This window comes from Apus apus, chromosome 8 (genome assembly GCF_020740795.1).
Source record: "Apus apus isolate bApuApu2 chromosome 8, bApuApu2.pri.cur, whole genome shotgun sequence".
Taxonomy (NCBI): Eukaryota; Metazoa; Chordata; class Aves; order Apodiformes; family Apodidae; genus Apus; species Apus apus.
The window spans coordinates 21,179,817-21,197,405 of NC_067289.1; the positions used below are offsets into that span (position 1 = coordinate 21,179,817).

General features: G+C 42.8%; 1 protein-coding gene across 1 annotated transcript in view; it reads left to right on the top strand.

The window, feature by feature from the left end:
• SPATA16 (spermatogenesis associated 16) overlaps positions 1-6,264 on the top strand; it is a 206,992-nt gene extending 200,728 nt beyond the window's left edge. The window contains 1 exon segment of the mRNA XM_051626587.1: positions 6,139-6,264. Coding sequence (XP_051482547.1) covers positions 6,139-6,264 — 126 coding nt within the window.
• Positions 6,265-17,589: the final 11,325 nt, after the last annotated feature.

Genomic DNA, 17,589 nt, shown 5'->3' on the forward strand with positions numbered 1-17,589 from the left:
ATAAACATTTCCCTAGCCCTTACTAGTCACACTGTCAGTTACAAATGAGCAGTCTGCTTACCTGCTGCCCCCTACCAGAGAAGGTCTCCAGCCCTATAAACACTTGCTACAGGTATTGTTACTGCTGTGAAAAACAGCATGAGCCAACAAGACTGCTCATAGTAAACACTGTGCAGGGCTGTGATTTCAGGAGATCTTGCCAACTACAAAAGAGCTATCCGAGTTGTAAAGTACTTAATAAAGGTAATTCATTACCATCATCAGTGTTATTTCTAGTCAGTTCTTCATCAGCAAAAACTTTTTCCTCCATCATCTTTCAGCACTGGAGCTTTGCTAGTGTGCTGAGAACCTACTGGCAAACTCTGGGTTTCTGTGTGTCCCTGAGCTCATTGCTGCAGGATGGAAACGCTCAGCGGCGCTGCCTGTCAGGCTGCTCTTGGTAAAGAAAGGCAGAGCACAGGAACAAGGCACGTGGAAATACAAAAACACAGCACGAGGAACAACGTATTTATCCTTGGCATCAGCATCTGAACCTATGAACATTTCTAGAAGCGGCTCCAAGGCCGGGGTTGTGCAGTCAGTGGGTTACACTGCCAGACAAACTGCCAGTTCGTGGCAGTTCAGATCGGGCACTACCGTGCAAGCCTGCTCAGTTCCAAAGCCACCATCACAGCTCCAGTAGGCTTCTCTTAACACACAAACAGTAAAATCATGTTTGATTTTTTTCCAGACACTGAGCAACCTTTTTTCTAACTAACCTTAACGGAAGGTACAGATTAGGGTTTCATTTTTATTAAAGTATCAATAGCTTTTCTAAAGCATATGCTCACCTTTTCCTCCTTACTCTATACAGCCATCCCTACCTACTCATATGCCCTTCAAGTACCGTTTCGTTGGTTATGTTCACTCCAAGGAATGCTTTAGGAAGTATCTCTGGGAGACTAAGGAAAATGTTGAGAGGTACTTCATGTTTAAAAGCAGCTCATTTGCCTTCTATTACTAACAGCTCCCAAGGAATAAAAATAGATTCTGCATGCCAGAAGATCCTTTTTGCCATTACAAGTTACTTATAGCTCCTGCATGTATTTTCAAAAGCACCTGCTTCTTATTTGAGAGTGACTCCTCCGACTTGTATTGGGATTTAGGAAGTTGGGATGTTTAGGCATTATAGACAATCCATACACACGTCTCTGCGAGATGGATCTTTACAATTGTACAGTTTACAGAGGCTGCTCACTGCTACTGCATCTACAGTTTCTTCTAAACAGAGTTATTTTTCTAAATGAGTTTATCCCAATGGGATCCTGGCTCTTTCTCATTTCATTCTAAACTCTTTAGCAGGTACTACAACTGACATTTTGTATTTGTGTTCATAATCATGCCAATCATTTAAAAGACGTGCTTTCAAGTTAGCTGGTGACTAGAATAGCTCCCCATTTTTTTGGATAAGCCACAAAGCTTTCTTTGGACCATCAGTAAGCCATCAAACACAGACATCTGGTCCTTGGAACAGCCCCCTTGCAGCAAAGGTTGACAAGTTTTGTGACATCTGTGGCCCATCAGGACTTGGACAAAGCCAGGCTGAATGATGAATAGTATTGCAGTGTTCCCTCATCGTAGCTGCTACATGCCATGCACTTGGGAACCAGATGAGGGATGTCTTATCCTCGTGAGGGCATAGGAAGGACAAAGAATACACTTGCATTGTGGTATTTCAGGGCAAAACCAGACCCATTCAGGCAAGTTAACAAGTGACTGATAGGGCATTACCAGGAAGACAGCAAGTTTTTCAGAAAAGGAGATGTGAACTTCCCACAAATCCCTGCTCTGAGGAGGAGGTTGGTCTAGATGACCTCCAGAGGTTCCTTACACTGGAATCTCCCCATGATTAGAATTCAGCTGCAGACAGCAAGTGCTGCTTACACGTCCCTCCATGCCACCAGGGTGACATCCAGAGAGCAAGGCAGAACACTCACAGCAGAGAGTCTCTCCCCTTTATCCATCACTGGACAACATGTACAAAGGGGCAAGACTAGAAAGATTTTTATATGCTCCAAAGAAGGCCTCGATTGTTCCTTATCTTTGTGTGGATCTACATAATGTCCTTTTCAAAAACTTTTGTAGGTCTGAGTCAAATCCTAAGCCAAGGGGAAACCATATATTGCCTCACCTGATTAGATCCTATCCCTCCAGCTGATCCTGCTGCACTGCCTGTCACCCAAAGAGCTGGGTGCTCTCATTGCACACACTGGGTTGCAGAAGTGTACCAAAACCATAAGCACTTACAGCTTCTGCCCAACATTAGAGAATGATGTAAAACTGCTTCAGCTAAGAATGAGCTGATCACCTCAGTATTCACATGTGCCACAGATAATTTTCCTCTCCCAGCAAACTCAGAGCTGGAATTCAGAGCAGACTAATTGACTCCATCCAGGTACTTCTGCTGCACTAATTATGTTTTTCACCTTCTCACTCTGTGTCACTGTAAAAATGCCTCGATGTGTGGCACTGAGGAGAAGCAGACACAACCTCATGCATTTACTGGATTTTCTATGAGAATAAAAGAGCAGAATTACTTTTGAGAAGTGGCCTGTCAGTGCTGCAGCTCTATGCTGGTGTCTCAGCAGCACAGCAAAAGCTGTGCCATCAAGGCCAGCAGCCTCTTGGTGTGAGGACACACACAGAGGCTTCGTCCTTCCCATTCATTCCTCTGTCTTAAAAAATAGTGTCATTTCCTTCAGGTGGGACCAACAAGTCTGATTTTCTTGTCCTGTTTCTCATTTTCATTCAGGCATCAGCCAAGAGATATGTCTCTCCTAAACTCTCCTTAGCATAGACACACAGACCCAGCATCACCCCATTGCTTTGACTCCTCTTTGTGCACTCATGGGTACAAAACTGAAGGCAGAGAGTTGAAACACCAACACTATATATCTGTACTCTCACAGAAGCCCAGGTGGTTTTTTGGTGTTAACTCCATTGCTTGTTATTCTGCCCCTCCCCAAATCAACAGTTTCCACCACTGATATCTTCCACAACATACCATCAAAGCAAGAATTTGAAGTACAAAGGAGAATTTTGGGGCAATGTCAAACAAAAGCAATATTAAAGTAAGAGCACAAAATAAACTCTACGGAGTACCTGGCTCATTTTCAATTTTCTGTCCCCAAGCCCCTACACTTCTTTGCTTACTTTCATCCCAAAGCACCTATAGGCACCACATGGATGTGCTGTGGATTAAGCATGTAGTTTGCTTTAAAGACATCTTTTGTTTCTGTTTCTTTCCTCTTTCCATTTGATCTTCATTCTACCTATTGACTCAAAGTACAAACATTGTCACTGCACCGCTGGGAGTAACTGGGGAGGCAGAAGTTCAGGATATCTTGAAAGTAAGATGTCATAGCAGTGGAAGATTAAAAATAGGTTGAAGCCCAGTCCTGCAGAGCCCTTCACTTGGGCTTCAGTGCTGCTTCAGCCTATAGAGTGGCTTCAGGGTTCAGCTATATAACCCTAGGATTCAGTCTCAGTGTCAGTCTGTGGCCAGTTATTGCTCTGTTTGGGAATAAATCCTCAGTCTTTTCCCAAATCCACATCCCTACAACAGCTGCAGCTCTAAGATCAAGCACATATGAGGTGCTTACAAACTATGCCCTTCTACCTACCCCCCCTCCACACAGATTCCCTTTTAAACAGTTATAAAGGAGAGGGGGGGGGGGGGGAAAGTGAAGTTATTGATTTTAAAAATTTGCATTTCCTGATGAGAGCCCTGAAGGTGGCTCCCCACAGTCAGGCAGCAGCAGAGCGGGCACAGGGAGGTTTTAAATCAAGGCAAAAAGGCAGAAGGTAATGCTTCCAATTTACTTTCTTAAAATGAAATGTGCAAGCTAAAAAGCCATGAATAAGCACTACTGAACACTGCAGCCACCAAAAAGAGATTTTTAAGCCATTCCTCACCTCTTTATCTTGTCAAGAGACCGTATTTTCATTGTGTTGGTACGGTAATTTAAATCATGCCAGGGCTCAGAGCATACAGTGTAATTGTAACTTGGTGAGGGTTTGAATGTCATCACTGCTGTGCAAATAACATCATCAGCTCATCAGCTGTGTCAGTAACATTGCAATTATGTAAGCAACTATTATTTCCACCTCTGATATTCCATATTAGAACTTATTTTGGAGGCTGGAGCTGACAGGCATTCTATAAAAACGAAAAGCACACAAGCAGCCGAGCCATGGTTCAAGGTAGGAAGATCATTTCACTGGGGCTGTCTGGTGGCATCACCAGTGCAGGCAATGCTGGATGGTCCTAAAGGAGTTGCTGGAACAATTCCTGCTTTTCTGGTGCCCCCTTCACCCTCACCCCACAGCCTACCTGTTACCCAGGACCTGTTTCCCTTCCTCTTACCATACTTAGTGCTCACCCAGATGCAAACACTACCCCCAAACCAGAAAAGATTAGTTTTTAACTGCAGAAGAAAATTAAGTAGACAGTTTAATTTGCTCTGCTGCAGAAGAGTCTTAGGGGCTTGTTGCTCTTTTTTTAATATGGCTAATCCCCCAGACTGGAACTTGGCACTATGTGATTAGTCTTTCTGAGACTTCCCATGTACTTTTGACCAGACCAATAATTTCTTAGGCTTTTACTTCAGCATCTTAAAACTGAGGCTAGCATAACGATTCTTTTCTATAATCCTCTGCATGTTTATACCATAAACACATCACAACAGAGCTGGTCTGTAAGTCTTCAGAGAGCCCCAGCCTCCTCATGTTCCTGTTGCAAGGTATCTCCTGGCAAAGGAGGAGCAGAAGCCCAGGAGCAAGCACCCAGCAAGGTTCACCTGTGTGGCAGAAAACTTTTCCATGGCATCACACATGCAAAGCTCATCTACTGCAAATGTCACCCCTGCAAACTTCACAGAGAGGAGGAGGCAGAGCTCCTCTCCCAAACACCTTGCTTGTGCCCTCAGCACCCCAGAGAGGCAGAACTAACCATCCACAAACTGTGCTGCTCACCTTATTGCCTCTCTCTCACACACCTCCCTCAGCAACACAAACCATGGCCAGTGCACACGACACAGCTTCACCTTCAGGGCTGAGGAGCACTTTAGGAACAGCTCAATATATTAATAAATACAATAGGAAGCCATGCTCAGGTTAATTCACAGTCAGCTCTTCTGTGTCGTGCCCGCAGCAGCAACGCTCTGCTGAACACCTGTCAGGATGATCGATTGGGACTTTTTTTTTTCTTCTTTTTTTTTTTAAATATTACAGCTTAAAATGCAATTGGAAGATTGATTCTTTGAATCCTCACATTGCATAGGGTCTAGGTCTTGAGGATAACTCAGTGTGAAGGGAGATGATTCTCATCTTCACCTTACAGAAACGCTGCGTATCGCAAAAGCTGACAAAAGGCATGAAAAAAGGTAAAGTATGGGCAAAGAGAGCCATAAAATTATTAATGCCTGGTATTTACAGAAAACCTGTGCACAGTACTATTAATCTATATTTTTTATTGTTTTGAAATCACCTCTGCAAGGAAGTCGTGTCTCTTTGAATGTACTCTTTATTAGAATAATTACGTTTTTATTTGGGGGTACACTGTGGTCATCTATTCTTTTGCTATATTCTTTAATGTATTATACTCATGGGAAAACATTTATTCAGAACTTCATTTTAATTTAATAGAAAAATGGTTCTTGCCATGGCAATGTGGAATACTCATTTTTCTCCTTTTGTTGATTTTTGGCATATAAATGCCAGAAGCCTCTGTTCTCTTTCCTTATCAAGAAAACCTTGCCTGAGATTAATTTCCTCATCATCCCTTCCTTTTAAAGTGGCTGTTTTCCAGTGCCATTTAAAGACAGAGTTGTGATAAATTCCTGTTTTCAATGTACAGATTTCAATGAAAGAGTCTATTCCACAGCAGTAAAGTAATTGAATCCAAATGGAAAGGGACCAAAAAAAAAAAATAAATGACAAAATCAGGTACCACTACTCCAGCCAATGGTATGAGAGATGCCTTCACGTATTTTTCTTTCTAATGACAATTAGCTTTGAAATAAACTAATTGCAGAAGTTTTTTAAGTTTTTATAGAAGGAAAGGGACATGCTTCTGACACCACTTCTTTCTCATTGCAGAGTGGACTAATTGAAGACTACTTATACCAAGCAGAAGTCGATTACTTAGAGAACAAAACGCTGGGAATAGATAAGATGGAATAAATGAAAATGAAGAGGACTCACAGAGCAACATTAGAGCCTTGAAAATGCAATACTGTCCCTTACCAGCTCTGAAGACATAGCCACACAGCAAACAAGAAAATTAACACTACATGTTTGGTAGGTAGGTCAAGAAGAGCCACTTTTCTATGTAATGAGCCTTCCCCTCCCTGCAGGGTATCTTTAGCAAGACACTCCTGCACTTTGTTAGTGTTAAGTGTGTGGAATAAATGTCTGCGAAAGGCTTATTTTAAATTGCCTTGTTTATTTAAATAGCAACACCCAGCCAAAGAGAGGCTTGTACTTTCTGCTCTGAGAATATTCTGCATCCAAATTCTACAAGATCCTTCTGGTTTGATTATCACCCAAGAAGCATGGAAAACAGGGATCCCTCCATCCTCAGCTAAGAGGAATTCAGCCTCAAGTCGCCTTCTTTCCAGATTCGTGCTTTACACTATGGATATTGGTACAATTTGTGGGTGAAAAGTGCCATCCTGCACCTTACAGCCGTAGCAACTACAAGAAAGAAAGAAAAGAAAAAAAAAAAAAAAAAAGGGACCTCAGCTGCTTCCCATGGTTAAGGATGTGAAGCATAGCACTCCCCTGAATCACAGAATCACCAAGGCTGGAAAAGACCTTTAAGATAATCAAGTCCAGCCTATGACCAACACCATCACATCGGCTAGACCAAGGCACTAAGTGCCACATCCAGCCTTTTCCTGAACACATCCTGGGATGGTGCCTTCACCACCTCCCTAGGGAGTCCATTCCAATGTCTAATCACCCTCTCTGTGAGGAAGTACTTCCTAATATCCAACCTAAACCTCCCCTGGAGCAGCTTGAGGCAGCTTGAGCCCTCTCGTCTTGTTCCTGGTTGCCTGGAAAAAGAGCCCAGCCCTCATCTGACTCCAGCCTCTCTTCAGGTAGTTGAAGAGAGTGAGAAGGTCCCTCCTGAGACTCCTCTTCTCCAGGCTAAACAACCCCAGCTCCCTCAGCCTATCCCTGTAAGACTTTCCCTCTAGTCCCTTCACCAGCCTCGTTGCTCTCCTGTGGACCCTCTCCAGCACCTCAATATCCTTCTTGAAGTGAGGGGCCCAGAACTGGACACAGTACTAGAGGTGAGGCTTCACCAGTGCTGTGTACAGGGGGAGAATTACATCCCTACTCCTGCTGCCCACACTATTCCTGATACAAGCCATTGGCCTTCCGGGCCACCTGGACACACTGCTGGCTCATGTTTAACCGGCTGTCAACCGGTACTCCCAGGTTCCTCTCTGCTGGGCTACTCTTCAGCCACTCTTCCCCCAGCCAGTAGTGCTGCCTGGGGTTATTGTGGCCAAAGTGCAGGACTCTGTACTTGGTCTTGTTGAATTTCATGACGTTGGCCTCAGCCCATCAACCCAGCCTTGTCCAGGTCCTTCTGCAGCTTCTTCCTACCCTCTGGCAGATCGACACTCCCCCCTGGCAGCAGTCAGTCCTGTAGGCATATCTTCCATGTCATCAAGAGAGCACAGATTCCCAAATCCCCTGAGACCTCTTGCGAGTGAGCAGAGGAACACAACTTTTCAGCCAAGACATCAGATGATGTTTGACAGCCATCCCAGCTGACACATGCAGGCTGGCATTTCCCTCTTGTTCACTATGTTTACTTTGCACGCAAATAACCTTATCCTATAAACCCAGCACTCAGTTCATTACATTTTGTCTTTCAAAGGTGACTTTAAAACAAAAGATAGAAAGAAAAATTCTACCTCCTGGCTCTAAGATTTAATTAAAATCCAGGACCTCAAAGGTATTTAGCCACTTAATTCCCTTTACTTACTTATCACAGATAGGAGTCTAAATCCTACAGATTTTTAGCTGCTAGAGACCATCTTTCTAGGCTCTCATAAAAGTTTTTTGAACACTAAGAGAAAACTGGCAAAAGCTTTGACAGTCCTTTGTTCATTGTTAATGGAATAAGTATAAAGAAATCTTTTTGAGAAAATCTGAGCTAGCTTGAGATTCTTAAACACGTGGGACAGAGAAATTAAGAGTTATTGCCCTTTGGAGATAGCATTATTTTGCTATAGAGTTGGTTTTGTCAGGTGAGGTTTTATGATACATAGTGGCAATCATCCATCTTTGATGAGCAGACAGACACTAAATCAGACAGCTCCCCACAGATCATCAAGTCACAGGGAACACAGACTTTGGTAAATCGTGAGGCTTTAAGCAAATGCTCTAAATTTGATGAAAGCTGGCTTACAATACTGCAATATTTAATGCAAAATCCAGTATTTTCACCTAGAATGAGACGTAAAATGCACTGAAAACTGGTGATATCTGAGAAGAAAAGAGGCAACATTGCCACTGAAAAACAGTTGTGGGTGCAACACGAACGAGCTGATCCGAGTGCACCGAGAAAACTATACCAGTCCCATGGTGGAGCTCAGCAAGAGACCCAGATCCAAGACAAGGTGTGACCTTTCACTTTCCAGATACCAGGTAAGACAGAAAACTTGTCTTACACTGCAGATCAATAAACCACTGGGAGGAAGAGAGAGGTCGTAGCCCAAATCAATCTGTTAGGTGTCAGAAACATCTAGGCCAACACCTGGCTACAGTGCCCTTTAGCCTCCAGAAAGTCACGAAGTAAAGCCATTGTCAAGAGATAAAATCAGCTATAAAACAACACAAAGCAAACGAGAAGGAGCCTCCATCATGGAGAAGGGCTTACTGTTTTCCAAAAACACCCATCTGCAACGCACAGATTCCCAGGCACAAACCTGCACAGTATTTTATTCAGGACTCGTTGAGAGTCAACTTTACTCCATGAATATTCTACACTTTGGCTGGGCAATGGGGAAGAAGTGGCAGGGGGGATGGATTCATGACACTTGCTGCATGCAGCATATTTTCTAAAGCATGAGCTTCACTACCATCACCTACAAAAATTAAAATATATTAAGAATTAACTTGCCTGTTGTAGAAATTGCAGGCTGTATTGTAACGATTCTCTGGCCTCTTAACTGGCCATTTCTATAGCGTGACGACATACCACGGTTCTTTCATTCAGAAAATATTATTACAAGTTAAACTTCATTCCTCACCCTCCTTTTTAAGGGTACTCTAAAAATAGTCTGGCCCATGGTTGCTGTGGCTATTTTATATCAAAAGGACACATCTGAGACCACTGCCCAGGAGTTCCACTTTCAGGTCACTTCTCTTTCCAAGACTAGTATCTAAATGAATTATGTGGGTTCGTTTCCCTCCATCACAGAATTTTATTGTCACAAAAATGATTTATCTGTTGACAGCTGGGTTCACTGGCCCCAGGCAACTGATGTCAATTGAAACCACTCAATGAAAAGCAAAAAACACTACATCAGTTTAAGGAACGGGGAAAAATAAACACCCTTTACCCCAGGACTGCCTCGTAACTCTTCTGCTTTGCTTGCTGTTGCAATCCTTGCTTCCTTGTAAATGCCAGAACTTATGTACTAAGCCCTGGAAGGGATGATGAGCACAAGCAGAGTCAGGTATGTCTTTATTGCTGGGTTACAACATTAGTTCTGACTCAGAGAAGATAGACCAGACAGAGCTTGGTCTTAACAAACACTTTTCACTTCCACTCTTTGTGAAGGCTATTCTGTCAAAACAGTGGGATAAAAAGACCCCAGACCCCACCTCCCTACAATCTCCTTTCAGGTAGTTGTAGAGCACAATGAGGTCTCCCCTCAGCCTCCTCCAAACTAAACAACCCCATTTCCCTCAGCTACTCCTCATATTATTTGTCCTCTAGACCCTTCCCCAGCTTGATGTCTCTCCTCTGGACACGCTCCAGCACCTCCATGTCCTTCCTGCATCGAGGGGCCCGGAGCTGCACCCAGCAGGCGAGGTGCAGCCTCACCAGTGCTGAGAGCAGGGACACGGTCACTTCCCTCCTCCTGCTGGCCATGCTGTTCCTGATGCAGGCCAGGACGCTTTTGGCCATCTCGGCCACCTGGGCACACTCCTGGCTCATGCTAAGCTGGCTGTTCACCAGCACCCCCAGTCCATTCTAGGTGGCCTCTTAGGAATTGGCATACTAACAACTCTAAACAAAACACCACTTAAAAAGAACCACTCATAATAAGAAAGCTATAGACTAACGATGTTTATCGATAGAAAAGACACAAGAGGAACATTAGGCGCCACACAGTACTTCCATAACCAAGTCCATGGCCAAAATCAGAAGAATCTATATCCACATATGCTGCATTGTATTCACAGCCCAACTGAGAAGTTGTGAAATCAGAGGGGTGGCCCCTCATCATGCCTGGCACCCATGGCTGAGGCGGCGAAAGCGCCGCAGCTGCCACAGGTGCCGGGAGGAGCCGCCTGGCGGGAACTGGCAGCTCCAAGCAGGGGGGTAGCCCAGCCCCCTCTCCTGCCAGTGCAGCTCTTGGGGGGCATGGCCAACAGTTTGGGTATCAGGTTGTGTGAGGGCAGGCCAGGAGGGAGCAACCCCCCTCTTGGCTCCAGAGGTACCTTAAATCATGCTTGATGGACCTGCTAGCCTTCTATGACAACATAACTGGTTGGCGGGATGAGGAGAGAGCAGCAGATTGTCATCTACCTTGACTTCAGCAAGGCTTTTGACACTGGCTCTCAAAGTATCCTCATTAGGCAACTAAGGGAGTGTGGGCTAGATGGCCAGTAGGTCGAGAGAGGTCATTCTCCCTCTCTGCTCTGCCCTGATGAAGCCACATTTGGAATACTGCATCCGGTTCTGGGCTCCCCAGTTCTAGAGAGACAGGGAACTACTGGAGAGAGTCTGGCAGAGGGCAATAAACATGACTGGAGCATCTCCCTTTGGAAAGGCTGGAGAATATAAGGCTGAGGGAAGACCTTATTAATGCCTACAAGTATCTAAAGGGTGCCAGGAGGCTGGAGCCAGACTCTTTCCAGTAGTTCCCTGTGACAGGATGAGGGGCAATAGGAACAAGCTGGAACATGGGAAGTTCCATTTAAACATGAGAAAAAACTTATTTATGGCGAGGGTGACAGAGCACTGGAACAGGCTGCCCAGGGAGGTTGTGGAGTCCTTCTCTGGAGATATTCAAGATCCATTTGGACACAGCCCTAAGTAATGTGCTCTAGGAGATCCTGCTTTAGCAAGGGAGTTGGACTAGATGATTTCTAGAGGTCCCTTCCAACTCTGGCAATTCTGTGATTCCATGAAACATAAGCTGCTGCTTATTCAATGGCTAGATGTGATCACACATCTTTAATCTCAAAAACCAGAACAACAGCAGGCCACAGTTTTACATTTTTCCATTTGAATTGCAATAATTGTCACAAAAGCCAATTTCACATTGGGTTGTTTCTTGTTCTTGTTGCAATTCATCATGAGAAGACACAAGATCCAAGATACCTCTGCACAGCACAGCCCATGAATAATACAGCTCGTTACTTTGACCTTTTCAGTTTGCTTTGTGGTATGACTGGCCAACCATTCCTGTCCTCCCCCGTTAACCACCCCATTAACCTGGGAGGAGAAGGTGCAACGGACAGACAATTAGCCAGCAGAATACTAAAAAGGTTAACACAGGAGCTCCCAGCCCTGGCTTTCTTGAGCTTTAATGGTATTAAGATGCTGCCACCTCTTTCCTCTTTCAAAGTCTGTGGGGAAAAAAATACGAAATCGCACAAGATGAACTTTGTTCTCATTTCAGAGTATAATCATGTTGTTCCCTTCAGATGTCACACTTGGATAATTCTACTTTATGCGTGAATAAACCGAGAAGAATGTTTATTTTTACCCCTCTCAATATGTAGAATATTCAATTAGAGTGGTGAACTTTTTCTTTGAAGCTGGTCATTCTTGAGGAAAGGAAAATTGGAAAAGTAGAGGCGAAAAAGCTCCATACGGACTCTGCTTCGGAAAGGTCACGCTCGCTGCACTAACTACATCAGCTGAGTCATCCCAGTCATTTCCTAGTCAAAGAGAGGAAACGGTGGAATTTTTCCAGCCTGTGGGCTGTCAGCTGCAGAAAGCTTTATCTTGGTATTCACCAAGACTACCAGGGCGGGCAGATCTCACATGTCTCAGGTATGTGTAGATAACGAGGCACAGTAGGTCTCAGTGGAGTTTCAGAAGTGCCTGCTGAAAGCAGCTGCCCTGCATTTCCATACACCTTCATAAAAATCTTCCCCCTTTTTTTTTTTTAAAGATCACATCACCATGAGAGACACAAAACCATGCAGGCAAGTATCAGAAGATGTTTTCTGAACTCTTGTCATCAAAAGACCTAATTTCAGGATTCCACATTAACTTATTTTGAACTCTGGTGGTTCAGTGATGATGAGCTGGGATAGGCTGGTTATCCAACCCTGCCACAGTGTTGTCTTTGTACAAATCTGTTCTTCTGGTTGCTATTAATAACAATTATATTCAATACTTTAAATGGGAGAAGAGGGAGCAAAGAGAAAGGGACCTTTCTGCTACCCATTAGAATGCCACATTTTACATTTATTATTGAGTATTGACCACAAGAACGCACAGTCTTTTTTATCTCACAGTAGTAACATAATCCCTATTTTGCTTAAGGTGAACAGTGGTATTCAGACAGGAAGAATTACTAGCATATAAAAGATAAAGCTTTAAATTATAAAAATGACTTCACGGTCTCTCTCTGTAATGCATTTTAAGTCCAGAAGGGACCATTAAGATCACCTATATGCCAAGAATTTTTACACTGTGCTTTTTGATAGATGAGATCTCAAGTAAAATACTATTTCTTTTGACCTTTGCTCTTGAGCATTATCTTTGATGGATTTTTATAAACTATGCACTAAAATATTCACACACTTAAGAGGTGTGCTCACAAACTGAAAGAGATCAGAGAAGCTTAAGTTTTTTTCAGGGGTGCAGTTGTTCTTTTTGGGATTAAATTTTTAGTGTGTTCTTGTCACAACTGCAGGGACTGAAATCAGCACGAAGAAAAGTTTGTCAGGCTACAATGTTTTGAACGTCCTGTTTCGAAAAAGATCTGTAGCACTTTTAATGAGCCCTTATTCTTAATTTAAAGTGTGGAATAGAACTGAGTGTTTCTGGGCATTAAGTGAGAAAAGTTGTAGCAGAGTTACACTATTTACCAGCTTTCCATAACTCTACTCACTGCTGCTCAGGACTTAGAAGGACACCGACGTCACAAGGACTCCCAACCTCAACAGCTCATTTCTACTGATTAAAAGTACAAATTAAAATATATCACAGATTAGGAGAGTAGTAGTCCTGTCAAGAACCCGATTAAACTCTGGATATATAGAATACAAAAGGCAGATGAAAGAAAGAAAAAGTAGGACACGCCACTCCTGCATTTCTTCTAGCATCTGGGTGACTCAGGGAGTACCTACAGCAGCGAATGAATTGTCCTTTCCTGCAGATAAAGAACTAAAAATCTTATTGCTCTTTGTGCTCAGTAAATGAGGGCTGAGACCATCCGTAAGAGAATGGGAATGCCAGGAAACATGCTGAGTTGTTATACTGCCTTCAACAGTTTCTCTCCAAAGCCTCCTTTATCAGCAACACAGCAGTAACTTTATTTTTGAAATATATTTATCCACTACTATTGTTAAACGTGCCATAAGAATTTTTTTGTTTTCCAGAGAAAAGAGACCATCAGCTTTTACATATCAACAAACAAGCAGAAAGAAAGCGCTTTTTTTGTAAAGATATGGAGTGTCACTTTTTGTGGGGGTAGAAGCTGGAGGTGCATAAAACTGAATTCTGCCATTTAATTAGTAATCAGCAATGATCTGTCAGTCAGGGTTACTGTAATTCATGAACTGTTAAGTCAAAGCAAAAATGGTAAGTAATTAGACTGTATCCATTAGAGCTTCACTAGCACTCACTCATACAGCTAGGGTTTCAATCCAAGGAAGAAATGGAAGTGTGAAACTCCTTAATATATTCAGCTTTTTAATTAGCAATCAGTGCAGATTCTTCAGCCATGCCAACTCTAATGCATGAGCCATAGAAACACAGAAAAAAAGGCACATTTTCAAAAACATTTATGCTTATATTTACATTCCCTGCAGCCTGAAACATTGGAGAAACTACTGAAATATCATCTTTGCCATCACAGAGAGGCAGAAAGCATGTAGGAGCTCACAATCCAACATAACCAATAGATTACTCTTTGGGGAAAGACAGAAGTTGAATATTTATACAAGGTAGTTAAAATCCCCAAACACTGACAAATAAACATTATCCTTTTTTACCATACATGAGACAAAACTTCCAAGAGTTCAGGCAATAAAATTTATATTCCAGTCAATCCTACTTCTAAGAATCCATTAATAAAAGGAGAGTGTGCTTACCAGGCTGCTGGGCTTTCCTCAGTCTGTGAATGGAGGAATAAGTGGTGGAAAAGAAGTGCAACAAGTCATCCTTTATTCAATCTTCACAGGTGCCAGGGAAAGCTGAGCTGGCCAGGCAGAAGCCAGCCTGCTTCTGGGCTTTGGTAGGCACAAGATTTTACCTCTCCCAACATAGGATGGGTTCTGCAGTTCTCTTGATAAACTGACCAGGAGACTGGTAAACTGGGTGCTCCAGCATTGGGCCAAAAGCCACCTCCTTCCTCAGGGTGCTCCAGGGAAAGGGGGAATGAGAGGTATAAAGGTTGTCATCTTTTTATTTGTATTAATATAAACATCAGAACTTTAATTGCTTAATTTCACTAATATCAAGCACCCACACTAGGCCTCCCCATGTAGAGTAAAAATAAAAGGATGTTTCACATCTCTTTATAGGGATCATTTTTTACTAATGCATGTATTTATATATCAAATAACTTGCTTCCACAGCAGAGGGCAGCTCCCACTACAGACTCTACTAGACTCAGTGTTGTATGGATCAGCTGATAAAGGCACCAAGAAACATTAAGCTAATTACAATTTGCAGGTAGGGTGGTAATTGCACTTCTAACTGCCTAAATCAGGCATACAAAAGCATGGCTGCATTCCTATGGAGGCTGACAGGATACTCAGTGCCAGCTGAAAATTCAGCCCTAAATAGTGCTAATGTTCTTATCTAAAAATTACTTTTGTTTGCCTGACGCCTGACAGAGTTACAACTATCTCACTAGATGTTTAATTAGCTTATTTTCATGTTGCCCTCATTTCCATTTTAGCTCTCCTTGCTGATGGGAGAGCAGGTTTCTGGCTTTCTGCTTAAAACCAGTCCCAGGGCAAAAACCATGGCACCAGTTTGTCTTCACCTGTCCAATGTCAGCTCCAGTGCAGGCAGCCAGTGTCTTAAGCTCTCAATAGCTTTTGTGTTTTAAAGTACATTCTAGCTAACCCCTGTTCTGTCTCTGGTGGCTGGAAACATCCATCTCACAGTGGAGTTTTCAGTTCTTATTTTTGAAGCAACGACTATTTTTCTGCGGAATAACAGGTCAAGCCATCCCACTGAATCTACCACAGATTCACAAGCAGGTGCTCTCAAGCAGCTGCAATCTGTCCACCTTTTCTCTTTGAACAAAAGCTTATAAAACATTAATCTTAGTCCATAAATTCTTTAACAACTTGCCATGAAAGGATATTTGTGAATTCTAGGTATGCATTTGTGAATGGCCCAGACTAAGCTTTGTGAGGAAGTCCACATGATTCAGGTAGCAACACAAGGAGACGAGTTCAGCTCCAGCTGGTGTCCCAGGCTTCCCACACTCTCTTCACCAACTGCTGACTTCTTTAACATTTCAGTGGGTTGTTTTTTTTTTATTTTGTTAAGCATACAAACTAATGCTTCTCTGAGTACCAACCTGCCTCAGTGAAAGCTTTAGTCTATGTCCTCCCTTCAGACTACCACCCAACAGGCCTCTTAAGCACCATTTATAGTCTAAGCTTCTGAGCACTATTCTGTGCTTCAAGCAGTAACAAAGGTTGGCAATACAATGCCCAGTGTTCTCAAAATGTTGAAGAGTGTACTTTAATAAACTCCATGGCAATGCACACATCACACACCTACTCAAAGGACTTTTCTTTTGGGAGCACTACTACCCTGAACTTCCAAGATGCACATAGCAAGAGGGGAAGCAAGCAAGCAAGCTGCTAGAAACTGCATTGTCCTGGGAAGTCTGGGTCAGAAGAGTGAGACATCCCCAAACAGCAGCCAGCCCTTGCCTTTGAGATGTTCTTCATTTGTAAGGGGCACCAGCTTAGAACAACAGTTAAGAGAAAAGATTCTTGTAGCAAGGAGTGGGGGCTCATTGAACTGTTTGATTTTATACAGTTTGATTTCTGTATGAGAAGGTTGCATTTTAAACAATCATCTTTTGACTTCCTCTTCAGAAAGCTCCAGTCTTTTGGAATGACAACAATCCTGCTGTATGCTGAATGTGTGCTGACTAAATCTTGAGCGGAGTGGTAAGTGAATGAGAGGTAGGTTGGAAAGAAATGTCCTTTTTATTCCAAAGTTTATTCCTTAAAGTGTTGTAGAACAGATCCTGTAGTTTTACCAATACAGTAATTTCAGTGTAAAGAATTCAGAAATTATACTTAATTCAACTAAGCTGTCTGAATTGAAACTGAAAAGTTATTCAGGAGATTTGAATTGTCTGCATCATAACTGAAAGGAGATGTGGCACAAAACCAGCTGACTACTGTCACTCAACAAGGCACATATCACAGCAGCTAGATGCTAAGTGTTAATTATTTAAATTTAAAATTCTGATCCTGAGGAGCAGTCTCACCTAAAAGTTAAGAACACTAACCAAAATACCACCCAAAATTATGGGGGAGACTACTTGTTCTAATGCTACATGTACATGTAGTATAGAAGGGGGGAAAACCTCTCATTTGTAAATGTTTCTTCTTTTTGCTTGTTTCTGTCACTCTGGGGCACCTCAAAATTAGGCAGCTCACCTCCATCTCTAATCCTGTTATGTCACCTATTCAGATTTCTTGCTGCTGTGACAGTTGTAAAACCAATAAGCACTCTCTCCCACTCTGTTAACCACTCAGTCAATAGAAACACTGCACAAACCCCCAGGGAGCCCCACTCAGCACAGCCCCAGTGGATACTGATCAGATTTGTTGCCCAGTGGTCAGAGATCAGCCAATTTCATACTCACTCACTAGCAGCTTCCCCTCTCCTAGCAAACTTCTCATACAATGTCTTACCAAAGTTGGGGCAGATGATTCCTAATTTTCTCTGCAGTATCCCAAAGATTTCTTACACTGCTCTAGGTAATTAGATTGAGAACAAGTTGTGAAATCAGCAAATCAGTGTTAATTGTTACCTATCAGCTTATTTTAAACCTCAAAAATCTCATTGTCTTCATTTTTCTGTCTCACTGAAAAACTTCTGGTCCTCTGACAGTCACTATCCAGGGAGCA